This window comes from Perognathus longimembris, chromosome 16, assembly GCF_023159225.1.
Source record: "Perognathus longimembris pacificus isolate PPM17 chromosome 16, ASM2315922v1, whole genome shotgun sequence".
In the NCBI taxonomy this organism is placed as follows: domain Eukaryota; kingdom Metazoa; phylum Chordata; class Mammalia; order Rodentia; family Heteromyidae; genus Perognathus; species Perognathus longimembris.
This window is the reverse complement of record NC_063176.1, coordinates 56,088,449-56,116,297: the sequence shown is the minus strand read 5'-3', so window position 1 is coordinate 56,116,297 and position 27,849 is coordinate 56,088,449. Positions and strand designations below refer to the sequence as shown.

Genomic DNA, 27,849 nt, shown 5'->3' with positions numbered 1-27,849 from the left:
TCACCCAACAACCACACAATTCACATTCTTCTCAACAGCCCATAGAACCTTGCCCCAAACTGATCATCTCCTAGAACACTCCACAAGCCTGAGCAAATACAAAAGGACTGAGATAACATCTTGCATCCTATCTGACTACAGTGGAATTAACCTAGATCTGGACAGCAATAAATATTACAGAGAACACTCAAAAACACACGGAGACTTGAAAAACACAGTTAAATAACAGGTGAAGAAATAAAGGAAGAAATCATAAAATTTCTACAATTCAATGCATCATAAGGGAACCTCTGGGTTAAAGCAAAAGTAGTGTTGGGAAGGAAGCTCATAGCTGTAAGGGTGTATATTTTATGAAGCCAGCATTACATTCATCCCAAAGAAAACGAAAACAGCCCAACTGAATAACTTCATGATGCAACTAAAGGTGCTAGCGAAGAAGGAACAACAACAGCAAACCCTTTCTAAATGGAAAGAGATAGTAAAGATTAGAGCAGAAATCAATGAATTAGACACTTATTGCTAGGAATGTGGCCTAGTGGTAGAGTGCTTGCCTAGCACGTATGAAGCACTGGGTTCGCTTCCTCAGCATTACTGGAAGTGGGCACTGTGGCTCAAGTGGCAGAGTGCTAGCCTTGAGTAAAAATAAGCCAGGGACAGGGCTCAGGCCCTGAGTTCAGACCCCTGGATTGGCCAAAAAAAAAAAAAAATCTGAAGAAACTAGAAATAAAAAGAATATATCGGGGCTGGGGATATGGCCTAGTGGCAAGAGAGCTTGCCTCGTATACATGAGGCCCTGGGTTCGATTCCCCAGCACCACATACACAGAAAATGGCCAGAAGTGGCGCTGTGGCTCAAGTGGCAGAGTGCTAGCCTTGAGCAAAAGGAAGCCAGGAACAGTGCTCAGGCCCTGAGTCCAAGGCCCAGGACTGGCCAAAAAAAAAAAAAAAGAATATATCCCCCCCTCCCCATAATAAAGGCAGCCCAACAGCCGACTGTGATAAACTACAACAGCCAATACAATGCCATATTAAAAAACTGAAAACCAGGCCTGGGAATATGGCCTAGTGGTAAAGTGCTCACCTCATATACATGAAGCCCTGGGTTCAATTCCTCAGCACCACATAAACAGAAAAAGCTGGAAGTGGCGCTGTGGCTCAAGTAGCAGAGTGCTAGCCTTGAGCAAAAAGGAGCTCAGGGACAGTGCTCAGGCCCTGAGTTCAAGCCCCAGGACAGGCAAGAAACAAAACAAACAAACAACCATTTCCTCTAAAATCAGGAACAAGGAAAGGATGTCCATTTTCTCCAGTCCTCCTCAGTGTAATTCTGGAACTCCTAGCCAGAGCAATAATGCAAGGGAAAGACATAAAAGGGCTTCATATAGGGAAAATATGGATTCCTATTTGCAGGTAACATGATCCTGTATTTAAAGGAATCAAAAGACTCTATCCCCAAGCTCCTTGAGCCAATTAATAACGTTGGCAAAGTAGCAGGATACAAAATTAACCCACAAAGATCAGCACCCTTACTGGTGGCTCACATGGAGTCCTAGTTACTCAGGACCTTGAGATCTGAGGATTGTGATTCAAAAACAGTCTGGAAGGAAAGTCCATGAGACTCTTATCTCCAATTAAGTACAGGAAATTGGAAGTGGTGCTATGACTCAAACTGGTAGAGTGCTAGCCTTGAGCCAAAAGAGCTCAGGGACAGTGCCTAAGCCCTGAGTTCAAGCCCCCTGACCAAAAAAAAAAAAAAAAAGGTGGGGGAAAGAAAGAGTGCTGGGAATATAGCCTAGTGGCAAGAGTGCTCACCTCATATACATGAAGCCCTGGCACCACATATATACAAAAAGTCCAGAAGTGGCTCAAGTGGTAGAGTGCTAGCCTTGAGCAAAAAAGAAGCCAGGGACAGTGCTCAGGCCCTGAGTCCAAGCCCCAGGACTGGCAAAAAAAAGAAAGAGAGAGAGAGAGAGAGAAAGAGACAGAGAGAGAGAAAGAGGGAGGGAGGGAGGGAGGGAGGGAGGGAGGGAGGGAGGAAGGAAGGAAGGAAGGAAGGAAGGAAGGAAGGAAGGAAGGAAGGAAGGAAGGAAGGAAGGAAGGAAAGAAGGAAGGAAGGGAGGGAAAAACCAGTAGCCTTTCTGTGTACCAACACTGTATAAGCAGAGAAGGAAATCAGGCAAACAACTCCATTTGCAACATCCCCCTAAAATTTAGTAATAAACCTAATCAATAAAGCACAAGATCTCCATAGTGAAAACTATAGAAGCCTGAAGAAATCAAAGATGACATCAAGACATGGGACGGGCTCTTGTTGCAAACCGCCGCAGACACCGTGTCCCACCATGGCCAGGAACAAAGCAATGATGGAGACCAGACCGTGGAACTGGTTTCAAGGTACCAGGGGACCTGCTGCGCCACTCCAGCAACAGATCCAGAGGCTTTTATTAATCATCAAATAGGGGAATACGGGCAGAAAGCGAGGTGGCCGAAAGCAAGGTCTCAGTCTCTTTGAAGTTACCGACACCAGAGTGGGGGAAAACAATCCTAGGATTGGTGACGTCCTGAAAACAGGAAGTGAAGGTGAGCAGCAAACAAACACCATTGGGATGGGCTCCTGCCTGTCTCCAAGGTCTGGGGAAGTTGGGGAGCTAGGGGAGAGTCTGTGGCCTTTGTGATGCTAAGGGCAATAGATCTTTCCCAGGCCACTGTCAGCCTTCTGCGTGTCAGAGGGTGGCATTCTGATTCTCTCTGGCAATCTTTAGGCTCCTCGTTTATGGCCTCCCACAATTCCCCCCCCTCCCTTTTTTTTATTATTATTTGCGACAGTATGGTTTTAGCTTTTAGCTAGCAAGCGCTGGATGCTGGAGGACATACACTGGAGCAGGAGAGGAGCCAGCAGAATGACCCCCATTATGGCAAGTATCGGACTCATAAAGGGCCAAAGCCAGGAGAACCAATTAGGAAAACCCCAGTCATCACTGGTCTTCATCTTAGCCATTTCTCTTTTGAGCTGCTCTAGCTGGCTCTGAATCTTTTGAGAATTATCAGTAATATCGAAGCAGCACATTCCTTCAAACTGTTCACACCCCAAGTGGTTTTTTAACAACAGGTAATCTATGGCGGCTCGGTTTTGCAGAACTCCTGTTCGCAGCTCCTTCATTTCCTGATTTATTTCTTCCAAAATGACAGCCGTGAGATTGGTCACCTTGTTGAAAACACAAGCTAGCTTGCTGACTTCTTTTTGGATGCCCACTACAAGTCCAGGGACAGGCAGAACAAAAGCTGCAGCGACGGCCATGTCAGCAGGATTTAGCAACACAAGGTTGTCATCACAATCTGGGGGAAGATCACGCCGCTTACGATGGCCCTTATTCTGATGAGTCAATTTGCTAAGTAAGAGAGGCACCATCCTCCCAACATAACAGAGTCCTGAATAATTTTTCTTTAGAGCCCGGTATGCCTTTCCATCACAAAAGAAAGACCAGCCAGTGCCAAGTCTTTTTCCTCTGGGTAAACTGAGTCTAGTTACAGACGGGCAGTTACTGAGGTCATGATGTTCACAGTCAAAACATAAACACTCGTGATGGAATATGAACTCAAGGTCCAATGTCAATTCATTTTCTAAGATCTCGTCTTCTTGCTGACTAATCTCATCCTGGGTTATATTTCCGTATCCATCTAGACTGACGGCAAGTCCCACCAGATTCTGTGTTAGGATATTTTGCACAGAAGTGCCTTCCTTGATACAGAAAGAGTTCTTTTTCATGGTATCAACGGCCAACTGAAGCCATAAGTTAGGAGAACTGGTAAGTTCTGAATCAGGGGCCAACTGCACGGTGACATTTTTTCCTATAAGAACATTGTCTTGTGGGGAGCCTTTCTGTATTTTGGAACAATTATATATCCCTTCATCACTGGAAGAAGCCATGAGTTTAACTATACCAAACTGGACATTATCTCTCTCAGACTGGTCTGAGATGTTAGTCCAGGCTCCCCCAAGCTCACCCTGACTAAATATTTCAACTCCATCTTTATACCAGTGGACAGATCCCGCTTCTGAGTTGTTACATATCACAGTACAATTTAAGTACAGTGGCTCACCCAACATAGGAACCCCCCAGACAGAGGCTTGGACAGAGCAAGAGGCACTCGTAGAGTGAAGAAGTGCCATCATCATTACAAACAAAGACATCACATTAGTCTCCTGTCCGTTGTCCTTTAAGCATCCCTCAGCTTCTTGAGAAAGCGTCTTCATCTGTCCCCGGGTGGGCAGGGTTGCAGATCTGGTTCTCACTGTTCTCTCTTGGCCTCCAGTTATCCTCATTTTCTTGAAGGACTCTTCCAGCAGCACCGTGGTGTCGGGCGCTTTCCTCTTCATCTCTGGGTTTCAGTTTCCAGGCTGGTAGCCAGATGTCTGCAGAACCTGTGAACACACAAGCATAATCATGGCCCCATACTTTGACGGTTCCGGGTTTCCAGTTGTTATCAGTGTCATCCTTCCGCCAGATCGGTTGGCACGAGGACTGGGACTTTTCCAGGTCCTTCCGATGCTTATCTGCTGCTGAAGTATTAGATGGGAAATTTAAATCTTCAAAATGAAGGGTAAATAATGCCATTGCTATTTGTTCTTTGGGGGGGGGGGTCCAATGACCCACACCTATTCCCCTTTTTTGTTTACTTAATTTGATTGTAAAATTGTTGCATTCCACAGTAGCTTGTCCTTGTGGATTGTGAGGGATTCCTATACTATGACTAATTTGCCATTTGTTTAGAAAAATTATAATTTAGTGGTAGTATAGCCATGAGCATTGTCCCTTTTAATAGTAGCTGGAACACACTTATGATCAATAAATGTATCGGCCTGGGACAAAGGACCAGGCAATTGGGAATGAGATTAAAAGAAGTAGGTTCACCCCTGAGTAGATGAATTACTCTAAGTACCTCTTTTTGCCGTGTAGATAGATAAGGGGAGTTAATTATTACTGGAAAAGCTCTTCCCCTTTTTATTCCTGTCAGTAAAATTTGAAATAGGAGAGCTTTTAACATTTTTTTTTCTTTTTTGGCAAATTCTAATGTGTATATATTAGAAGTAAAAAGACCTTACCTTTTTGATACTGGATATTTTGAATATGTTGTTGTAGAAGTTGCAGCTCCTCTTGCTGAAGTGGTTGTAATTTAATGGGCTCCCCCAAAAGCACTTTACTGTGAGCTTCCAATTCCCCTTGCTGTTGAGCTACGGGCCGGGAAGATGGCGGCACAGGAGGGCACCGGGGGACGGAGTCTGGCTGTCCGGGAAGATGGCGGCACAGGAGGGCACCGGGGGACGGAGTCCGTCTGTCTGCCTCACCCCGGAGGAGCCAGAAGACTCCTCTTCCCCACTCCCAGGCTTCTCACTCCTCACGCCCCTTGTTACCAGATCTCAGGCCTTTCGTCACACTTTCCTCAGTTTTGCCCCAAGACCCAGGGGTTTCAGTCACACCCTCTAGCTCTTTGTCACAAGATCCAGAGCTCTTGGTTCCATCTTTCGGCTCTTTGTGGCAAGACTCAGAGCTTGTAGCCCCATCCTTGTTGCTCCTTGCCCCTGGACTTGGAGCTAGCCACATTCTCTGGCTGGCTGGAAGCCTCCCGCACAGGCCCATAGTCTGCTGGCTGAGGAGCCTGCTGGCACTCCAGCACCATTATAATCACATTGCGTGAAGACTGAGCTTCGGGGGGGGATTTTCCCCCCAGGCCTTGAGCCGCATGAAATGATCGTACAATCTCCCTTGGAGCATCTCCTGAAGAGGTAGCAGACGGCCCTATTTTTCTATATGCTATCTTTTTTTTTCTTTACTTTCACCCCTGACTTGGTCAGCATTAGACACCGTGGGCTCAAGATCCCTGGCCTTTTTGCTTTGAGCTAACCCCACTGGTTACCCTGGGGTCCTGAAGCGTGTCCTCGCGCGAGCTCCCTGGGATCATTAACTCTTTGGCGCCCCATGGCTGAGCTCTGGAATTCTTTGGTCCCAGTTGTTTGCTGCCCCTTGTCCTTGCCACTGCCCTTCCAGTCCCACGCAGGGTCCCCAGACGGTGCAAACCGCCGCCCGCCATGAGCGCCTGCTCCCACTGCAGCCCTGAGCAATGCAACGGTGGAGACCAGACCGTGGAAGTGGTTTCAGGGTAGGAGGGGACCTGCTGCCTCACGCCAGCAACAGATCCAGTGGGTCCCCTGAACAGGGCTTTTATGAAGCATCAAATAGGGGAGTACTGCAGAAGGCAAGGTCGCAGTCTCTTTGAAGTTACCGACACCAGAGTGGGGGAAACAATCCTAGGATTGGTGATCTCCTGAAAACAGGAGATGAAGGTGAGCAGCAAACAAACACCATTGGAATGGGCTCCAAGGTCTGGGGAAGTTTGGAAGCTGGGGGGAATCTGTGGCCTTTGTAATGCTAAAGGCAATAGGTGTTTCTCAGGCCACTGTCAGCCTTCTGCGTGTCAGAGGATGGCATTTCAGTTCTCTTTGGCAGACCTCATGGCTACGCATTGACAAGTTCCCACACCTCTCACGTTCCTGGATAGGTGGAATTAATATTGTGAAAATCTACAAATTTAACAGCTCCCCATCAAAATCCCAATGGCATTCTTCACTAAGGTGGAGAAAACAGCCCAAAAATTCATACGGAACAACAGGAGACATGGACTAGCCTAAGCAATTCTAGGCAAAAGAAAAGCAATGCATCCTGTAATGACAAACAGCTTGGTCCTTGAAGAGCACTGGTACAGGCCTGAAGACCGATGGAACAGCCTAGAAGACCCAGAAATAAAGCCGTGTGCCTACAGTTATTTGAAATTTGACAAGGGATCCAAAGATATACAAAGACAGCCTCTTTGACAATTGGCGTGGCGAACACTGGATATCCATGTGTAGAAAACTCAAACTAGATCCCTCATGTGACCGTGCACCAAGATCAACTCAGTGTTGATGCAAGACCGCAACGTCAGGTGTCACACGGAAACTACCACAAGATGGAGTCGGGGAAATATCAGAACGTACAGGCAGAGGTAGGAACTTTTTGAAAAGAGTCCTGGGAGCACAGCAAATAGGAGAGAGACTTGACAAATGAGATTACATCAAAATAAAAGGCTTCTGCATAGCAAAGGACATAGTTACTAAACTAGAAAAAGAGAACAGACTGGGAGAAAATCTTGAAGAGAAATACATCTGACAAAGACCTAATATCCAACGTATAAAAGGATCTAGGCACTGCTGGTTCTCAGGAGGCTGGGATCTGAGGATCATGGTTCAAAGTCAGCCCAGGTAGGAAAGTCTAAGAGAATTTTTTTTTTGGTCAGTCATAGGGCTTGAACTCAGGGCCTGGGCATTGTCCCTGGGCTCTTTCTCTCAAGGCTAGTGCTCTAGCATTTTGAGCCACAGTGCCACTTGTGTTTTCTAGATAAAGTCTCACAGTCATTCCTGCCCAGGCTGGCTTCTAACAGCAGTCCTCAGATCTCAGCCCTCTGAGTAGCTAGGATTACAGGTGGCAGCCACCAGTGCCTCGCCTCCTGAAACTCTTGTCTGCAATTAATCACCTAAAAACTGGAAGTGGAGCTGTATCTCCAAGAGGTAGAGCTCTAGCCTTGAGCTAAAGAGTTCAGGGACAGTACCCAGGTCTGGAGTTCAAGTCTTACAACTGAAAAAATAAATAAATAAATAACAAAATATATAAGGAGCTCACAAACTAACACCTCCCAAAAATACACAGACCAATCAATAAGTGGGCACAGGAGCTTAAGAGAGACATCTCAGAAGAAGTCAGGATGATCAATAAATGTGAGGAAATGGCCATAAAAGAAATGCACAACTTTGAGCTTCCTTCTCACCTCAGTTAGCTAGATTGGCCAACAACAAGAATTCAAACAGCAACCAGCACTGGTGGGGTTGTGGGGAAGAGCAAGGCCTAGCGCACTGCTGGTGGGAATGTAAACTAGAAGCACCACTCTGGAAGGCAGTCTGGAGATTCCTCAAAAAACTAAGCATAGGTCTTCCCTATGACCCAGCCATACTGCTCGTGGATCTACCCAGAGCATGACAAGTCAGGATATGGTTAAGACACTGCCACATCCCTGTTCCTTGCCACACCATTCCCACTAGCTAAGTTATGAAAACAGACAGAATGCCCTACAATACAGCAGTGGATCCATAAAACATGGCACTATACACAACGGGATTTTACTCATCCATTAGAAAGAATAAGATTATGTCATTTGCAGGGAAGTGGATGGACCTAGAACAAATCATACTAAGTGAGGTAAGCCAAGCTCAGAGAAAGGGGCATTGACACACACAGTCTGACTGAAAGAGGAAACACTTAGGAACCCAACAGTGTGACTTCTCTGAACGGCTTCACACTATTTATTGAAAGGAACTCCAGGAAATGGAAATGTGTTTTTTGTTGTGGTGATTGGTGGTTGCGGTGGACTTTACTTTGGATTTTGTTCTAGAGGGAGTCGAAGGGGAGGCTCAGAAAGGGAGGGAGGAAGAGGGAACAAATGCAACCCTGCTCTTCAATAGACACTGTGGAAAAGGACTTGGAGAAAGTAAAGGAAGGGGTGCTGTCGTCCACAAAAAGAAATGGACTCATCACCTGACTTGGGAAATGGCGGCCCCTCTGCACAATACCTGAATGACAACAAAATCATTTTTTAAATCTTATTTAAATTTTAATTATTTAAATTTTTTTTAAAAAACCAATTAGAGTGAAAAATAATTGTAAAGGGCCGGATTCCAGTGATATGCGCTTGTAATCCTATTCAGGAGGCTGAGGTCTGAAAATAGTGGACTGAAATGAGCCTGATTTGCAGCATTGTTTACCATTGCTAAGATATGAAACCAACCCAGATGCCCCTCAGTAGATGAATGGATGTTCTAGGGAGTTCTACACCTCCATCAGAAAGAATGACATTGCCCCATTCCTAAGGAAATGGAAAGACCTGGAAAAAATTATATTAACCAAAGCAAGCCAGGCAAAGGAAGCGTAGGTTGCATGGTTTCCCTCATTTGTAATAACTGGAACGTGTTTATGATATTCTTAGCAGGGGATCACAATAGCCCAATCGCAACGTGCATAGGACCATACATATCTAATGAAGCGTACCAAAATGAACTCCAAGAGCTGGGAATGTAGCTTAGCAGTGGAGCGCTTCCCTAGCATGCATGAAGCCCTGGGTTCCATTCCTCAGTACCACATACACAGAAAAAGCCGGAAACGGCGCTGTGGCTCAAGAGGCTGAGTGCTACCCTTGAGCAAAAAGAAGCCAGGGACAGTGCTCAGGCCCTGAGTCCAAGCCCCAGGACTGGACAAAAAACAACAACTCAGCAACAGCAACAACAAACAAGAACAAAAACAAAATGAACTCCAAGAATTGGAAACAAGAGGTTCTTAAATGTTCTGTTTGCCATTATTTCTGTTGTGTTTTTTTTTTTTTTTCTGTTTTAGTTTTCTGTGCCCTTTGTCTGTACATAGTTTATCTGATCTTTGGAAGGGAAAGGGAACCACAGAAACAGGAGGACAAAGGATGAACTAATGCAACAATGATACTCATTAGACTATGTTGGAAATGAATTTTACAAATTGGGGGGGATATGATTGGGGAGGGTAAATGGGAGAAAATGAGGGGGGGCGGTCACAGTGTCCAAAAGATATGCACTCAGTACCTTACGTATGTGACTGTAACACCCTGTCCATCACCTTTACAATAAATATATATTTTTAAAAATTTACAAATGTTCTTGTTTTTAAAAAGTTAAAAATTAAATTTATAATTTTCTTTTGTGTATTGTGCTTTTGAGGACACACACACACACGCCCTACCATGAAAACAAAAGTTTTTTATTTTTACTTTTTGCCAGTCCTGAGGCTTAGAGTCTGGGCCTGAGCACTGTCCCTGGCTTCTTTTTTGCTCAAGGCTAGCACTCTACCTCTTGAGCCACAGTGCAACTTCCGGCTTTTTCTGTTTTTCTGCTGAGGAATTGAACCCAGGGCTTCATGCATGCTAGGCTGGCCCCAAGACAAATATTTTTTTGCATGATTTTCTAATGTTTATTTGTATTTCAGGCCAACCATTGCCAATACAAAGGTACTGTCTAAAATAAAGCAAGATGAAAACAGATAAAAATTATTTTTAAAATTATTTATTTAAAAATTGTAAAGGGCCAGGTTCCGATGGTTCACGCTTGTAATCCAAGCTATTCAGGAGGCTGAGGTCTGAAAATGCTGGTCTGAATTCACCCTGGGCAGAAAAGTCTGTGAAACTCTCTTATCTGCAGTTAAGCAGCACAAAGCTGGAAGCAGAGCTCTGGTTCAAGTGGTAGAGCGCCAGCCTTGAGTGAAAAAGACAAACAAGAGCACAAGGCCCTGAGTTCAAGCCCCATTATCAGTGCTTGTACATGCGCGCACGCGTCTGTGTGTGTGCACGCGCACATGAAAGTAAGTTGTGAAACCTCATTGCAATAAAGAAAAAGAGCTACAGGGGCAGGGAGGACAGTGACTCATTAGTGACTCATTCTACCGCTACTTCAAGGCGACCACTGTCAAGCTGGTCTATTTCCTTCCAGTCTTTATTTATAGCTATTTTTTTTTCAAAATTATATCCTACACAGAATTGTAGCAATTTTCATTCAGTTTCTTAACCATTCTCATTGAAAACTGTGCACTGAGCTTTTCCCTGCTTTTAAATATATTTACTGTTGTGCCTCTTTATGTACTGGAGTTTAAATATAGTGCACGAGCAGTTTCACAACTGTTTTCTATAAGGTCCACCCCCAGGAGGGCTCCATGCAGATGCCCCCCACCTATTTAAGTCTGCGCCCAGTACCTGAGTTACCCAGGTAACTGGCACACCTGGAGGCGGCTACCTCCTCCTCCTCTGAGGTCAGATCCCATCCACCTGGCCAGCTCTCCCACCTTTTCCTACATAATCCAGCTCAACACGGGCCCACGCTCATTCTTTTTCTCTCTTTCTCCTCCATCTTGAGTGGGCTGGCAGTTTGCTCCCCCCCCGCCCCCCCCAAACTCCTTTCCCCGGAATCCTGTGGCGGGCTTCCTTTCCTGTCTGGGGAACCTTCCATGTTCCACTTGTGTCTTTCAGAGCCCTGAGTCTGGGGAGCCTTGCTTGGTAAGTGACATGCGCAGATCCCGACCTCACCAAGGGGGGAACAGGAAGACTGAGAGATCAAGGCCAGCCTTGAGTTACAAAATCCTAATAGAGCCCCTGTCACACCGAAGCCCAAGTGACTGAGCGCAAGAGAGACCGGAAGACAGGGATAGGCCACTCGAGGTGTGTGTGTGTGTGTGTGTGCACACGCGCGTGCCCGTATTGGGACTAATGCTCTGCCTTAGCTTTCCCACTCAAGGCTGGCACTCCACCACTGTGGCCACAGTTGGACTTCTGGCGGATTCTGGTGGCTAACTGGAGATGAGAGTCCCCGGGGCGGTCCTGCACCGCCTGGCTTGAACCCTGACCCACAGATGTCAGCCCCCCCGGGCAGGTAGGATTGCAGGCATGAGCCACCGCCACCCAGCCCCATCCCAACTTTGCCAGGGTCCGGCTGGGAGCTGCCGGGCGCCTCATTAGCGCCCTCTCCCTGACCTTCGACCCCCCCGCCCCATCCAGTGTGCTAAGGCTCAGCCTGGCCTTGCACAACGCCAGGGCCAGGGCAACTCTATTTCCCCAGCATGGCGACCGGTGCCTTCGGTGCCAGCCCCACCTCGGGTCAGACCCTGTGGTAATCCGGGGGCAGAGCAAGGGAGCTCGATCCTCCATCTTAAACCACTCAAAGCCAAGTGTGGAGGGAGGGAGGGGGGGAGGGCTCCCTCAGTAGGGAAGGCGATTCCTTTCTGCAGACTTATCTGTGTTTTGCTATCTGCCCGAAGCAGACGTGGCTTTGGAGCTGCGGACCCAGCCAGCTGACAGCCGGTGAGCCAGATAAAGGTCAATCCCAGGCCCAAAGCAGGCTGAGAACAAAAACAACAACAGCCCTCTGGGCCCTGGTGTGTCAGTGGCTCACACCTGTCAGCCCAGCTATTCCAGAGGCTGAGATGTGAGGATTGAGGTTCAGGGACAGCCTGGGCAGGAAAGTCTACAAAGCTCTTTATCTCCAACTAACTACCAAGAAAGCCAGAAGCAGAGCTGTGGCCCACGTGGCTCAGGGACAGAGCCCAGGCCCTGAGTTCGAGCCCCAAGACTGACACCAAAACAGAACCAAAGCCTCTGGGAGGGCAGGCGGGTGGCTTTTGGAGCAGCTGCTGTGGACTGCTTGCTTCTTCCTCACGGGAGCTGGCCTGGGCGCATGCATGAGCTGGCCTACGCCGTGGGCAGAGGGCGACTCCGGGGCCCTGCAGCCAGCCCCGAGGCTGCTCCGGCTCTTAGAGTCACTTGCTCAGCGTGTTTGTTGTTGTTTTTGTTGGGGGGTGGGGAGAGGAAGGTTGTTTACATTTGCCCTGAAGTCATTCTATAGTTTTTCTTAAAGTTTTTTACACTACAGAAACAATACACGAAGCTGGGCACCAGTGGCTCACGCCTGTCACCCTAGCTGCTCAGGAGGCTGAGATCTGAGGATCGGGGTTCAAAGCCAGCCCAGGCAGGAAAGTCCGGAAGACTCTTATCTCCAATTAACCATCAGAAAACCGGAAGTGGCGCTGTGGCTCAAGCGATAGAGCTCTAGCCTTGAGCTGAAGAGCTCAGGGACAGCGCCCAGGCCCAGAGTTCAAGCCCCATGACAGATCCAAAAACAAAAACAACAAAAATACAGGTAGGTGGCTTAAAAAAAAAACATACAGAGGAACACAACAAAACATGTTTTAATTCTACCACCTCGGTAGCTAGTGCTCTACCACTTGAGCCAGAGCACCACTTCTGGTTTTCTGGTGGTTCATTGGAGATAGTCTCTGGATTTTCCTGCCAGGGCTGGCTTTGAACCGCAATCCTCAGATCTCAGCCTCCTGAGTAGCTAGGATGACAGGCGTGAGCCACCAGCGCCAGGCTGGAAGAATCCATTTTTATTTATTCCTTCTCCTCTCTCCTCTCTCTCTCTCTCTCTCTATCTCTCTCTCTCTCACACACACTCAATGAAGTTACACTTTCATAGAAAAATATCTCACTGTATCTTCTTCCCACCAGACCCTAAAGACGACAGCCTGTGAATTGTGGAGTTCTATGAACATTCAAGTTGCTTTCAATGTCCCGGTTACCCACGGCGCTTCGGTGGCATTCCCCAGGGGTCTGAGCACATCCATGCTGACTGGATGGAAAACTTTCTCACTGGCATTTATTAGACAGTTTTCCAATGACATTAGAGCCTGAACAACTGGCTTTGTGCATGCGCATATTAATGTTATCTAATATTGTCTAATATCTAATGTAATCGAGTATTATCTAATAACTGCCTCCTCTGCCTGTAGCGGACAATGTGCTCATCCGGGTACCGGGGCCAGCGCTGTGCGGGGGACAGAGGACACCGAGGGAGGCAGGCACGCTGAAACGGAAGCAGGTGCACAGTTGGTACCTCTGCCGAGGAGGTCCGGAAAGGAGCCGAGCGGGTGCTGGAGAGAGAGCAGCTGTGGACAAGGCAGCCAGGACAGTGTGAGGTTCCCGCTAAAGGAAGCCCACCACATGGGGGGAAGCAAACTGCCAGCCCACACAAGATGGAGGCGTGGTGAGCCAGAGGGGAAGGAAGATGGGAAAGAGAGAGAAAAGAGCGAGCGAGAGAGAAAGAGAGAGAAAAGGAAAGAGAGCGGGGAACATGTGGAGCCAGGTTATATAAGAAAAGGTGGGAGATCTGACCCAGGTGGATTGGACCTCACCTCAGAGAAGGGGAAGGTAACTCAGGTACCGGGCGGAGACTTAAACAGGTGGGGGGGGGGCATCTGCGTGGAGACCTCCTGGGGTGGACCTTACAGACAGCTTATCCAGGGAAGGGCTGTGGTCACTGAGGCAGGAAAGCTGCAATGTTCATATAGGGTGTGCAGACGCAGAATCCAGGCTTATGAAGCAGCCGGTACAAAGGTCCTGAGATCATGGAAATGGCCTTGGCGTAGTTATTCAATCAGCATTAATGTGCTGTGTGTGTGTGTGTGTGTGTGTGTGTGCGCGCGCGCGGCCAGACCTGGGACCAGCTGTGGGTTACAGCAACCTGCCCTGCTTCTGTCCAAGAAGGGATTAAGAGTGAATAGGAAAGATCAAATGAACAAAAATGTCGTATGCAAGGTTCCTGCCAGAGAGAAAATGTTTTCTGCCTGTGCCTCCTGATCTCATTAATGAATGAATCTGCTGAATTACTGCTTCTCGAATTATTGCTTCTCGAATGCACAGGTTGATTGTTTGCTTGTTTTTGTTTTGGTTGTTGTTGCCAGTCCTGGGTCTTGGGCTCAGGGCCTGAGCACTGTCCCTGGCTTCTTTTTGCTCAAGGCTAGCACTCTGCCACTTGAGCCACAGCGCCACTTCTGGCTTTTTCTATATATGTGGTGCTGAGGAATCAAACCCAGGGCTTCCTGTATAGGAGGCGAGCGCTCTTGCCACGAGGCCACATTCCCAGGCCCGATCGTGGATCTTGATGGGGTGATGGAGCCGTCAGCAGGTCTCGAGTGGCTGGCAGTGTGGGAGGCAGGTGCTGGGGGGCTCTGGGGCGCGGCTGAGCGGGCTCGTCCTCCAGGACCCCTGAGCATTTCAGTGTAAAGGTGAGACAAAGGGCTCAGGTGTACCCGTGGGGAAATCCAAACGGGGGGTGGGGTGGGAGGGAGACAGAGCAGTCCTCAGCCTCCGACCACTGCTGAAACAAGAAGTGGGAAAAGCTCGGCTCAGCCCGGGAGGAGGAGGCCGCCACGGGGGTGGGACGCGCGGCCTGTGCCGAGGCCCTGCGCCCCGAGGACTCGGTGACCGGAGCTCAGTGGCAGGCCTCTCGCTCGCTCTCGTTCTCTCTCCTTCTCTCCCTCTCCCTCTCTCCCTCTCTTTCTCTCTCCCTCTCTCTCCCTCTCTCTCTCCATCTCTCTCTGTCTCTCTCTCCCTCTCCCTCCCTCCCTCCCTCCCTCTCTCTCCTCTCTCCCTCTCTTTCTCTCTCCCTCTCTCTCTCTGTCTCTCTCTGTCTCTCCCCATCTCTCTCTGTCTCTCTCCCTCTGTCTTTCTCTGTTTCTCTCTGTCTCTCTCCCCCTCTCTCTGTCCATCTCTCTCTCTCTGTCTCTCTCTGTCTCTCCCCATCTCTCTCTGTCTCTGTCTCTCTCTCCTCTCCCTCCCTCCCTCCCTCCCTCCCTCCCTCTCTCTCCTCTCTCTCCTCTCTCCCTCTCCCTCCCTCCCTCCCCAGCTGGGCAGCGGCCTTCCACCCTGGACAAGTCAACTCTCAGTCTAGGCGGCTGCCCGCAGAGGCGCCGCGGGGGCCACCCTCGGCCCGGGTGTTTCTAGACACTGGCCCCGCGCAGCCTCCCCCTGGCTGGCACCGCCTCCCCCCGTCGTGGGCCCCGGGAGCAGGCGGGGGGAACAAGGCGGCATTGTGGACGCCCCACGGGGCGGCGTGGCACACAGAAGGCCCGAGTGTGCCGGGCGGGCGAGGCGCCCGGCGGGGCTCGCGGAGCCCGGGGTCTGGGGCCCGGCGAGCGGCCAGGCAGAAGCAGATCGTTAGGGAGGGAGCCCGGCCCGGGGGCCCCTCCGCGCCTCCCCCGGGCCGCCGCCCCGACCCCACGCTCCGACCCCACGCTCCGCGAGCCCGGCCCGGGGCCCCCTCCGCGCCTCCCCGGGGCCGCCGCCCCGACCCCACGCTCCGACCCCACGCTCCGGGGAGCCCGGCCCGGGGCCCCTCCGCGCCTCCGCGGGGCCGCCGTCCCGACCCCACGCTCCGACCCCACGCTCCGCGAGCCCGGCCCGGGGCCCCTCCGCGCCTCCCCGGGGCCGCCGCCCCCGACCCCACGCTCCGGAGCCCGGCCCGGGGCCCCTCCGCGCCTCCCCGGGGCCGCCGCCCCGACCCCACGCTCCGACCCCCACGCTCCGGGAGCCCGGCCCGGGGCCCCTCCGCGCCTCCCCGGGCCGCCGCCCCGACCCCACGCTCCGCGAGCCCCCGCGGCCCGGGCACAGGTGTGAGGGCGCAGCCACGGGCTTGGGGAGCCCCTCCCGCATGGGGGCCCCCCGCCTCTGCCCCCGCCTCCTCCTCCCCCAGCACGCAAACCACAGTGCTAAGCCTCCAACCCCTAGGTAGTGGCAGCTCTGGGCGCATCCTCAACACCCCCAGAAAGTGGGGGGCGCGGGGTCCCTGGTGCGAGCGTGAGGCGGAGCAGAGAGCACGGCTCCCGGGAGGACCTCGCGGCTTAGGAAGCCAGGCCAGTCCTGGGGGCTGACCCTGACCTCTGACCCTGAGGGGGTGGAGCGCCCATGTGGTGGGGGGGGTGGCGTGCATGCGTGTGCTGCAGTGTGTGTGTGGGGGGGGGGTGTCCTGGTTCTCCAGGGATTCGAACCCTGGGCTCTTCTGGAGGGCGGTGCTCAGCTCCGCTGCCCAGAGCCCTGGCGAGCTCCCCCGGCTGGCACGGGGCGCGTCCCGGCTGCCTTCACTGTGTGCTCAGTCCATGACAGACAGACTCTGCGGACAGCCGGTCCCCGAGGGGCAATGCTGGGGGACGGGAGGGGAGGGGAGGGGACCCTCACGCTGAGCTAGCTCCCGTCCAGTCCAGCTGTGCCCACAACCGCCCCCTAGCGACCCCAGCGGCACATCTGGAGCGCTGACACGCTCCTGGGGGGGGGGAGTCGAGTCACCAGGGCAGGGCAGCCCTGTGGTGACCGCTCCCTGCGGGGACTCCCCGGGGTCGCCCTCGGTGGCTCCTGGGGTTCCCCAGGACAAAGACACAGTCCTGAAGCGATGTCCTTGCAGGGCCCCCTTGCTCCCTTCCTACCCTTACCTTTGAAGGGGGGGGAGGTGGAGTCAGGGCTCCCCGTTCTCTGAAGTCAACAGACTACCGGCCGTCACTTCTGGGCCCTGTGGCCTGGTTTTCGTTTTAACAAGTTTTTAAAAGTCGGTGTGGGGGGCTGGGAATGTGGCCTAGTGGCAAGAGTGCTCGCCTCGTATACATGAAGCCCTGGGTTCGATTCCCCAGCACCACATATACAGAAAAACGGCCAGAAGTGGCGCTGTGGCTCAAGTGGCAGAGTGCTAGCCTTGAGCAAAAAGAAGCCAGGGACAGTGCTCAGGCCCTGAGATCAAGGCCCAGGACTGGCAAAAACAAACAAACAAACAAAAAATTAAAAGTCGGTGTGCCTCACTGAATGTTGACTTCGTGTGTTTTCATACGCTGGCCTCCCCGCCGCCCCCCCCGAAGTCTCCCGTGGAAGGCTAGACACGCCACGTCTCCCTCATCGCCCCTTAAAGCGTGGGACAAGATGTTGTTCGCTCGAGCCCCCTCCCGTGCCCACGCCCGGCACGTTACACGCGCACACGATGTCCGCTGAGTGGGTGAGGGAAGAAGCACACGTGCGTGTAAGAGGGCTGGAGGCTGCGGCTCCGCTGGCAGGGCGCTAGCCGGTGAATGCAGCAGGACACGAAGCAGCGGACGTGCCCGAGAGACGCCGTGGCTCAGCCACGCCGAAGCCCGAGCAGGCGGCGGGGCCGCGTCCCGCTCGCTGCGGGCCGAGGTCCCGGGCCGCTGACAGCTCCGGGCCTGGAGGAGCGCGAGGGGACCCGTCTGTCCGTTTCCCTCACCGACTTCACACTGGAGGCTTCGCAGAAGCTAAACCGCCCGGGACGGCGGCGCGGGGCCTCTGGAACTTGCCCTGGCCGCCGCGTCTCCTCGGGAGCAGCCTCACCGCGCTGGGCTCTCTGAAGACACATCTGGGGGGGCCGGCCTTTCGCCAGCCTTTCGCGATGCACTTGCTTGCTGGAGTTCTCTGGTGGTGTGCTTCATGGCCGCGGAGGCCCGCGGTGGGACGGGTGCACTGGCCTGGCCCCGCAGGTGGCTCCGAAGGGCCACTTCCAAATGCCCGGAAGCTCCCGTGGAGTCCCCCTCAGAATTCTCTGCCTGCCTCCCCCAAACCCAGCCAGCAGCCTCTGTGCCAAGCTCCTCCATCCCCCCAGGGCCGGGGCTGCAGGCCTGGGTCGGCCCCCCCCACCCCTTTCCCTGCCCACGTGCGGCTCGTCTGCGAGTCTGGCCTGGAAAACCTATCTTGAAATTAAAGACCAAATCACGTCTGCTCTCAGTTCGAAATAGACCTCAACTAAAAACCGAGAAAGGAAGTCCTCCACACACGTTTCTGGTATTCATTGTCATAACCAAACGCTTAAGCCCAACAACGACCCAGGGGCCTCTGCGCATGCGGCTCTGCCCGTACCCCGGCTCCCGCTCTCGGCCCGGGTGAGGCCGGCTGCCGAGGCCTCCGGCCCGACGCGCTGAGAACGAGGCGGGCGAAGCTGTCAGCTGGGGAGAGGGGGGCTCCGGCGCTGTACTGGTGGGTACCCGTGTGCTGGGGTGACCAAGGCATGCGGTGCTTCCGCGGCGGGTTAGGTGACAAGCAAACGAGGCGCCTCCAGGCTGACGCAGGACACTCCTCCATGTGCTCCCACGCGGCTGCGCTGGCGAGGTGGACGTGGTCAGATAAGATCTCGCCGGTTCAGTGCGTGTTAGCTAGGGTCCGCGGGCCATGGAGACCAGAGAAGACCCCACTGCCAGGGTGCTGGCGACTGGAGCTGGAGTTGAAGGCTCCAGAATGGGGTTTCCAGCCACCAAGGACCTGGGAAGAGAAGAGGTCAAAGTCTCATTCTCAAGAAAAGGCCTCGATGGCCAGTGAGCACAGCAGGACGAAAGGAGTGAGCTCCTGAAGTGTACGGTTAGAGCCAAGGCTCTCGAGGGCGCTCTCTGCACTATCGGAGGCAAGCCTGCAGCCCGAGCTACCTGGGCGGTGGAGATGAGGGGGGATTGTGGTTCAAGACCATTCTAGCCAAGGAGAAGTAAATGAGACTTCATCTCAGCCTGTGGCAGGCAGTGTGGCACGCCTGCCACCCCCGGTAACACAGGAAACTCAGGCTACCTTGGAAATAACCAGTGCAAAAAGGGACTGGAGGTGTGACTTAAGTAGTCAAGCAACTGCCTAGCAAGGATGAGCCCTGAGGTCAAGAAGAGAGAGACAGAGAGAGGAGAAAAAGGAGAGAGGAGAGAAAGAGAGAAGGGGAGGAAGGAGAGAAGGAAGGAAAGAGAAATAAAGGAAAAAAGAAAGATATGTATATACATTGTATGCTGCCTTTCTTATTCTTCCTTTTTTTTTTTTTTTTTTTTTTTTTTTGCCAGTCCTGGGGCTTGAACTCAGGGCCAGAGCTTTTTTTTTTTGCTCAAGGCTAGCACTCTGCCACTTGAGCCACAGCGCCACTTCTGGCCATTTTCTACATATGTGGTGCTGGGGAATCGAACCCAGGGCTTCATGTATACAAGGCAAGCAAGCACTCTTGCCACTAGGCCATTTCCCCAGCCCCAGTCATTGAGCTTTAACTCAGGGCCTGGGCACTCTCCCTGAACTTCTTTTTGCTCAAGGCTAGCACTCTACTTCCACCCTTTTGGTAGTTTATTGGAGATAAGATCTCATGGGCTATCCTGCCCAGGCTGGCTTCAAACTGTGATCCTCAGATCTCAGCCTCCTGAGAGGTGTGAACCACCAGAGACTAGTTATTTTTTCTTTAAAGACAGTTTCATTCTAAGGCTCAATTTGACTTCTACTAGTGTGCATTGTAGTCAGCCCCCGCTGACCTTAAACTTGAAATCTTTCTGCCTAAACCTCCTGAGTGCTAGGATTTCAGCTGTGTTCAACCACATCTGTTTCATATGGCTCCACTTACAGAACATTTTTCTTTTGAGGAATTCTCACCTTGAGGAACTGACAACGCAAGCAAGGACTGCTGTTTCACACAGCTTGCACAGAACTTTTTCTCATCATAAGGCCCAGTAAATTCTAGGTGACCTCAGAGGACTGCTTCCCATGGTGGTCAGTAGGAGGCCTGTGATTGGTGCAAACAAATCAAGGCATGTATATGCAAGAGCCGTTTAAGTTTTCCACGTGGTCAGGGTGAAAGACCAAAATCCTCACACCATTCTTTCACAAGAATGGCCTCTCCATTTCCAGGTCAAAGGAGTACACGGGGCTGCTACAGTGGCGGAGGTTAGTTTTTCACATCAGGCACCTCAAGGCGGGTACTTCCCAGCCTGCTTATCTCACTCCCCAAATCATAAGCAACGTGCCTATTTTCAAGCAAATCGGGACAGAAGTGAAATATTCCTCAGGAAAGTTTTTCTAGTTAAAGTAAAAACCTAATACTTAAGCTATAACCCAGCAATGGTAACCATACAGACTTGTTCACGACAAGGAGAACCAAAACTACGGGGTCCTTTGCCGAATACAACTTCCTAACTCATTGTAATATGTATGTAATATATGTTTTCTTGGAATTCGTCTCATTTTCTTTCCATTTACAATCCATGCTATGCCAAGTTGGAAAGAATGTTACAAAACGTACTACTGGAAAGAATGTTACAAAACACACTGTGTACTCTAAAAGCAGGCAGTGGAAGATAGAATCACAGGTGCGGTTGAGTGATAAGGCTTTAATGGCTTGGTAACTTTTCTCAGTTATATAAATATAGACATCTTGAAAAGATAACCCTGTCCGTTGAGTAGGAGAATCCCAAAGGGGCAATTAGTTGTGCCATGTTGTAGAGGTCACGTTCCCCCAACCCTGCAGCCTTCAGACAAATGAGGGAGAGGGAGGAGTCGTCTTCTGCAGGAAGTGCGCGTCGAAGCTGCACACACCCCAATCACATCCGAGTTGGGGGGGGGGGGCGAGGTCTCCCCGGGGTCCGCCGAGGCTCTGCTCCGGGGTGCTCGGGGTGCCGTGCGACTCAGAGCTGGGGGCTGTCGCCGCAACACGGGAAGTAGTCCTCGGTGCGGAACAGCGCCGGGGGCTCGGCGGGCCCCGTGCGGAGGGCGGGGCCGGGGGCGGGCGGTGGAAGAGGGCGGGCACGGGCACGGCGCGCAGCAGCTGGGACCTAGGCCTTGGGGAGGGCGCCCAGCTCGGCCTCCGCCCTGGCCACGTGCTCCTCCAGGCGGGCCACGCGGCCGCCCACCATCCTCACGAAGGCCTCGAGCTTGTCGATCCGGCCGTAGACCCGCCGCATCTCGGCGGCCCGGGCGTGGGATGCGCGGCACGCCCTCGCTCACCGACGTGCGACGAGTCGCCGCGGATCATGTCCAGCATGCCCGCGAACTCGTCCACTCTGCACAGCAGGTCCTCGAGGCCGGCGTCCAGGGCCGCCACCTCGGGGCGCGCCGCGGCCCCCGCCGCCCCGGGGGCCCCGGGCCCGGCGCCGGGCAGCAGGCAGGCGGCGCAGCTCTCCGCGGCGCGCCGCAGCAGCGACAGGTCCTCCGCGGCCTCGTCCTCCCACGGCCCCGACGCGCTGCTGTGGCTCTGCGACACCGTGCCGCTGTCCCCGCTCCAGGCGGCGCCCGGCGGCTCGGCCTCGCCCGCCGGCGCCTCGCGCCGCAGCTCCGCGAACGCGGGGCTGCCCGCCATGGCCCGCCGCGCCCGCTTCCGGCGCCCGCCCCCGCTTCCGGCTCCGGGGACACACGTCACTGGGGCCCGGCCGCGCGCGCGCCCCCCCCCGCCCTGCGCGCGCGCGCACGCACGCATGCATGCACGCGCCTGGCCGCCTCGGTGGCCCCAGGAGACGCGGAGACGGAGGCGGCGCTCCGGCCTAGTAACGGGAGGAAGGGGCGTAGGCAACCAGGAGAGGGCGCGGGCACGCCGGCCGGCACGCGCACGCCCGCGAGCACGCGCACGCACGCCGGGAAGGCGGTAGGCCCGCTCCCCGCCGCCCGGGGATTAGCGCGCCCGGCGCCTGGGGCCGCGCGTGCGCGCAGCCTCCTCCGCCCCTTCTATGGCCTGGGCCCGGAGATGCCAGGGTCCCGAGCCAAGCTTCATGCATGCCGGGCGAGCACTCCGCCACGAGGCCACGCGCCCAGCCCAGCGTGCTCTGCATGAGGTTGTTTACCGAGCCCGTGCGTCTGTGCCGGGCCGGCTCCTGGTTCTCGGCCTGCTTCGTGCGTGGTGGGTGACGCTTTCGTGGCTCCTGGCCGCTCCGGGTGACTTCCATGCTTTCCACCGATGGAGCCCTAAAGCTGCTGCTGCGGGCGGTCGGTCGCTGGCTGCTGAGCCTGACCCTACCTGCGATTCAAACGCGCGTGAAACACACTGGGAGGAGGGGGGCCCTGCGCCCGCTCAGTGGGGGAGGCACCGAGCCGCCCTGCTCAGGGAATGGCAAGTGAGCACTCTGGCCAGCCGACCCGTGTCCTCCTCTCCCTTCCATCAGGCGGGCAGCGAGCAAGTAAGTGGCCAGTGTCACTGGCGAATGTTTCAGAAGAGCCTGGTGCCCGCTGTGAGAACCAGAGCCACAGGGGGGAAGGAGGGGTAGAAAGGTCAAGGCCAGAGCCAGGCAGACCCCGGGTTGCCCAAAGGTGATTCACTGGGGACTTAAGGGACTTTCCTCTGGGTGGCAGCCCAGGGCGGATGGCACCCTGAGCAGGAGGAAGGGCTTGGGTGCCCAGCTTGTGCAGCGTGTGCCGAGGCCATCCTCACAAACGACGAACGTGTCCAGTGCTAGTTAGAAAGCGGTCCTGGCGCTGGGCACTAGTGGCTCTTGCCTGTAATCCCAGCTACTCACAAGGCAGGAAAGTCTGTGAGACTCATCTCCAGTTAACCAGCAAAAGGCTGAAAGTGGAGCTGTGGCTCAAGTGGTAGTACTCGCCTAGAGTGAAAAGGCTAAGGAACAGTGCCTGGGCCTCAAGTTCAAGTCTCAGTACTGGCACAGAAAGAAGGAAGGGGGAGGGCAGGGAAGGACGGAACGCACTGGTGCAGGAGGCTGACCCCCTGCTCCGGTGCCTTTGCCTTCGGATTTGTGGAGTGCAGGGTCACCTGTCGTCTTGCCACGCTGAGCCCCTCCAGTGAGTTGTTTGGTGGAGGGAAGACACTGAGGTTTGAAGGAAATAGCTAGTTTCTCTGAGACTAGCGTCATTTCACAAGTATTTCTTTTTTCTCTTTTTTTTTTTTTTGGCCAGTCCTGGGCTTGGACTCAGGGCCTGAGCACTGTCCCTGGCTTCTTTTTGCGCCACTTCTGGCCATTTTCTGTATATGTGGTGCTAGGGAATTGAACCCAGGGCCTCATGTATACGAGGCAAGCACTCTTGCCACTAGGCCATATCCCCAGCCCCTCACAAGTATTTCTTAATCCTAGGGACACCCGCCAGGGCTTTGTGGGGGCCAAGAGCGGCTTCACAGCCCTGCCCTGGCACTGCCAAGGATCTCCAGAGCTTGCCTTGGCGAAGTAATGGGACACAAGAGGGCAGCTGCGAACACCACCTGGGCATCTGTGAAGTATCCAGATCCTTGTGCCATTTGTGTACAACATCGCTGTCCCTTCAGTTCTAGGGAGACAGAGGCCCAGAGTTCACAATGCAGGTGTGGTTAGTCTCACCCTGGCCAGACTTTGCTGGGAGGAGACACTTGCCTTGGTTCTGCATTTTACAGGGCTCAGTGCCAGTCTAGCTACGAGTTCCCACTTGAGCCACAGCCTCACTTTTGGCTTTTTAGTGTTAATTGGAAACAAGAGTCCCACAGACTTTCCTGCCCAGGCTCACTTCATACGGCAATCCTTGGATCTCGGCCTCCCGAGTAGCAAGGATTACAGGCACGCGCTACTGGTGACCAGCTCAGCCTGCAACCTTTAGGCCCAATGTGAATTGCATTGTGCTATGCAGGAGAGTTTAGTTTTGGAAGAGGAATGTCTTTGGAGTCACAGCATGCTTTCAAATGACAAGTACCCCAGTGACACGCATCAGTCTTTGCTTACTTTGGGGGTGTCCCTTCTTATGTCAGCACTGAGCTATCTCGTTTATACAACCACCTGGCAGGAATTATGTCTCAGATGGAGATTAGGCCCAAAGGGCCCAAGCTACCGACTCCAGCTCACCCCTGGAGAAGGGTTAAGACACAGGTGTGATGGGCACACAAGGCCCTGCCTTCCCTCTCTGCTCAGACACCCTGGCTGGGCCCCCAGGTCCCAGGTCTTCTTGGAGGAGTCTGTCAGGATTTCCCAACGCCTGTGCCTAGGCTACAGCAGCATCCTCACCAAAGGACCAAATTGAACCCACGTGTGATCTGAGAATCAGCAGTAGGCGGCACTGGTGGCCGTGAGGATGGGACCCAGTCTCCATGGTCTCCAGAGATTACCCAGGGCAACAGTCACAGGCCCTAAGGTGCGCTGAAGCTGGCCGGCCCCGCCGGGGGCCTCACCCAGAGGGAAGACTGCCGCAGGTCCCGGAGGCCTTGCCTTTGGCCTCCCGTGCTCTCCCAGGTCTTTCTCCAAGTGTATTCCAGGACTCCCGGTCCTTTCTCCCCCCCAGCGCCTGGTACTCCCCTGGCCTTGGAGCTATGCTCATCTTCCAATCCCTTGCTCTGGGAAGCTGTCCCAGACCTCCCCTGATTCGATCCCTGAATACCTCAAGGCTAGCGCTTTATCACTCAAGCCACAGGCCCACTTCTGGCTTGGCTTTCGGTGGTTAATTGGAGGTAGGTCTGACTTTCCTGCCTGTGCTGGCTTTGAACTGTGCTGCTCAGATCTCAGCCTCCTGAGTCACTAGGATTACAGGTGAGCCACCAGTGCCTGGCTCCCCTCGGCATTTCTACATTAGAAGAACTTGTGACACATGACTTCATTCCACATTCTACCAACTAGCTCCCTGGGGGAAGCAGTCTCCTAAGGTGAAAACTGGAACAAGGGTGAGTTCAGGGCCTAACTTCTGTGTAAGGGAAGGACACACTATCCCAGACTGATGAGACAAGAGCCTTCTGGGATGCAGGCCACGCTCAAAACGGGGTGTGACTGACTACATCTTCTTGCAGCTTGGGGACACAGCTCTCCCTCTCAGGAAGGGGCTGTGCATCAGCACATCTACCCTCCCCCACTCTGCCCTCTACACCTTTGTACAACACCCCATATTCTTAGTGTCAATGCTAAACTATGCTGTCCTAAATTCAAGGACGAAAGGCATTTAGGCTGTGAGAAAGCAGTGAGCCGCAGGAGTGTATGAATTAAGAACATTCTTCACCCGGTCCTGAGGAGCCAATCCCCCACCCCCACCCCCACCCAGCAGAGGCTGAGTCCCTGAGACCTTAAGACACTGCAACAAGAACATTCAGGACTTCATTCTTAAGGAAACAAACATTGTTAATAGCTTTTCTTGTCTTTTCAAGCAAGTGAATACTTTATTAACATGGTAAGGTTACTTTGTTTTTCAAACACGGTAGGGTTTTGACCTCAAACATTTGCCAGGTCTGCTATTGAAATGAACAGCTGGACCACACAAGGACCTCGCGGACGCCGCCTCTGCCCACTGCGCGCTCACTGCAGACCCCGCCATGCTTCTCTCCAACCCACCAGGCCTTCACAGACCTCTCAGTTCATGCCCAAACGCCCCGGAAATGCACGAGGGTATTATGATCAACTTGTATGGAACGTCAGGGCCTCATCGAGGTCCCAGGCCAAACAGAGCCAAGTCAGGTCGTCTAAACAAGTTCACCAAACAGGTTCAGATAGTGGATCACATAAAATTTAAAATTTGAACAAAATAACATCTCTCCTCCTTTGGTCTCACACAGAAATTAAAGTCCCCAAATGCAAACAATGCCGTCTCCTGTCCCTTCTCCCGCCTATCAGTCCCAGCCAGGTCTGGCCCATCCACATTCCCAGTTGAAGTCTGGTCCCTTCTTCAGCGGTGCTGCATGGAGTCTTCCAGAAGTAATGCAGCTCCTTCAGCACCTCCAGAGCTTATGAATCACACACAGATGCAAAGTTCCAGGGAGCTATCAGGTCACACAAGAAAGATCAAAGCACCTCAGAATTTACAAACCACCACCAAAGCCCAGAACACACGTGACTTTGCTTGCAAGAGCTTACAATCCAGGCCCTAATCGTGCGCAAGGCAGCGTTTTCCAAATAGAAGTTACTTCCCCAAATCAAACATCCAACCACCAGGACTCCTATTGAGGTCATCAACCACAGACCATCGCAGAAACGTAGTGTAAGTGAGAACAGAGTGCAGACAGAGAAAAGAGGGAAAAAAACAAAGGCTCTCTGGTTCCAGCTCCTCCGGGTGCCGCCAGCCAATCTCCATCGCGCGACCAGAATCCATTGGCTGGAAACCTAAGGCACAACCGAGAGATGCGTCACCCAGGGGGTTAATCCGGACGCGATGACGTCGCACGCGACAACAGGAGGGGCGCCCACGCTGGGGGAGGGATGCAGCGATTCCTCCCCCGCCCCCCCCCACGCAGTCTTCCAGCAAAATCTGCAGAGATGTCGGGGCTGGATCAGCGTGCGGCCCGTGGGCAGGGCGGCGTTCTCCCGATATCCGGGCTTAGAACTGTGCCATCTCTCTTAAGTGGCTGCGACCCCGGCTCACCACCCACCCCGTGGCGGAGGGTGGGGGAATCGACTCCGTTCCCAGATGGCTCCCGGGAGAACAGGCGCGGGCCTGACGACCCGCCCCTCCATTGCGCTCCGGGAGGCGTCCGCTGGACCCCTGCTCCCCGGGGTGTCCCCGCCACCCCCCCACTCCCCAGCGAGCCCCTCCCCCCAGCCGCGCTCCCCGAGGGGCCCTCCCCCCTCGTCCCCAAGGTGCCCCTCTCTCCACCCCGCGGGGCCCGTCCGCCCCTCCCCACCCCGCTCCCCGAGGGGCCCTCCCCCCACCCTTGTCCCCAGGGCGCCCCTTCCTCCTCCGCGCTCCCGGAGGCCCCTCCCTTCCCACCCCCGGTCCCCAGGGCGCCCCTCCCCCCACCCCGGCGCGCCCCCCGCGGGACTCCTCCCTTCCCATCCCCGATCCCCAGGGCGCCCCTCCCCCCACCCCGGTCCCGGGGGCCCTCCCCCCACCCCGGTCCCCAGGGCGCCCCTTCCCCCTCCGCGCTCCCGGGGCCCCTCCCCCCACCCCGGTCCCCAGGGCGCCCCTTCCCCATCCGCGCTCCCGGGGCCCCTCCCCCCACCCCGGTCCCCAGGGCGCCCCTCCCCCCACCCCGACGCGCCCCCCGCGGGACCCCTCCCTTCCCATCCCCGGTCCCCAGGGCGCCCCTTCCCCCTCCGCGCTCCCCGGGGGCCCGTCCCCCCTCCCCCACCCCACCCCGCGGGGCCCGCGGCTCACCGCGCTCGGCCGGCTCACGACGACGCGCTCTTCTCTATCCGCCGCACGAGCGCCACGAGCATCTCGGCCATCTTCGCCGTCTCCTGCGCCTTCTCGTCGGCCTTGTCGCTGCGGGCGGCCGGGGCGCCGCCGTCGGCCGCGCCGGGCTGCAGGCGGTTCAGGGCGCTCTCCTCGGCGGCCTCCACCTGCGTCCGCGCGGGCACGAGCGCGCGCCCCGCCCCCCACAGCTTGCCGCGGGGCCGCGCGCGCGCGCGCGCCAGCGCCGCCACGTCCTCGCGCATCTCGCGGATGACGGGCAGCAGGAACTGCTCGAAGTCCTCCTCGGGCTCCAGCACCTCCACCTCCCCGGGCTCGGCCGGCTCCGCCACGTCCAGGGGCCGCATCTCCTCGCCGCGGCGGGATCGCGCCGCGCGGGCGACGTCTGCGGGGCGCGGCGCGGGGCGGGCGGGGCGCGGGGCGCGCGCGGCGCTCGGCCTCGGCTCCGGGGGTCTTCCGGGAAAACTTTTCCCCCCTCGGAAACTTTTCCCCCCGAGACCAGACGCGGAGAGCAGCGACTGGCGAGCAGAGCAGCCCCGAACAAAATGGACTCCCGGCCGTCAACCAGGACGGTGGTCGTCAA

The 27,849-nt window shown here is 54.5% G+C and overlaps 3 protein-coding genes across 4 annotated transcripts; all 3 read right to left on the bottom strand.

Annotated features, from left to right (window-relative positions):
* Window positions 1-2,829: 2,829 nt before the first annotated feature.
* LOC125364550 lies at window positions 2,830-5,226 on the bottom strand. Its single transcript, XM_048364143.1, has 2 exons — window positions 5,101-5,226; window positions 2,830-4,419 (listed from the first exon to the last, which is right to left on the bottom strand). Exon 2 carries the CDS (start codon window positions 4,372-4,374, stop codon window positions 2,830-2,832), a length of 1,545 nt encoding a protein of 514 aa, XP_048220100.1. The 5' UTR covers window positions 4,375-4,419; window positions 5,101-5,226.
* A 15,349-nt stretch (window positions 5,227-20,575) lies between these two features.
* Window positions 20,576-21,555, bottom strand: Bloc1s4 (biogenesis of lysosomal organelles complex 1 subunit 4). Its single transcript, XM_048364142.1, is given in 5 exon segments — window positions 20,576-20,959; window positions 20,962-21,033; window positions 21,035-21,178; window positions 21,180-21,203; window positions 21,205-21,555. Coding segments are annotated over 5 exon segments (666 nt in total). The 3' UTR covers window positions 20,576-20,884.
* Window positions 21,556-25,286: 3,731 nt separating this feature from the next.
* On the bottom strand, window positions 25,287-27,849 carry Mrfap1 (Morf4 family associated protein 1). Of its 2 annotated transcripts, XM_048364493.1 has the most exons (3): window positions 27,231-27,843; window positions 26,677-26,680; window positions 25,287-26,239 (listed from the first exon to the last, which is right to left on the bottom strand). In XM_048364493.1, the coding sequence occupies exon 1, from the start codon at window positions 27,611-27,613 to the stop codon at window positions 27,245-27,247; it is 369 nt and encodes a 122-aa protein (XP_048220450.1). In that variant the 5' UTR covers window positions 27,614-27,843; the 3' UTR covers window positions 25,287-26,239; window positions 26,677-26,680; window positions 27,231-27,244. The 2 variants fall into 2 exon arrangements, with proteins under 2 accessions (XP_048220450.1, XP_048220452.1); XM_048364495.1 differs by lacking the exon at window positions 26,677-26,680 and having other exon boundaries at window positions 27,231-27,849.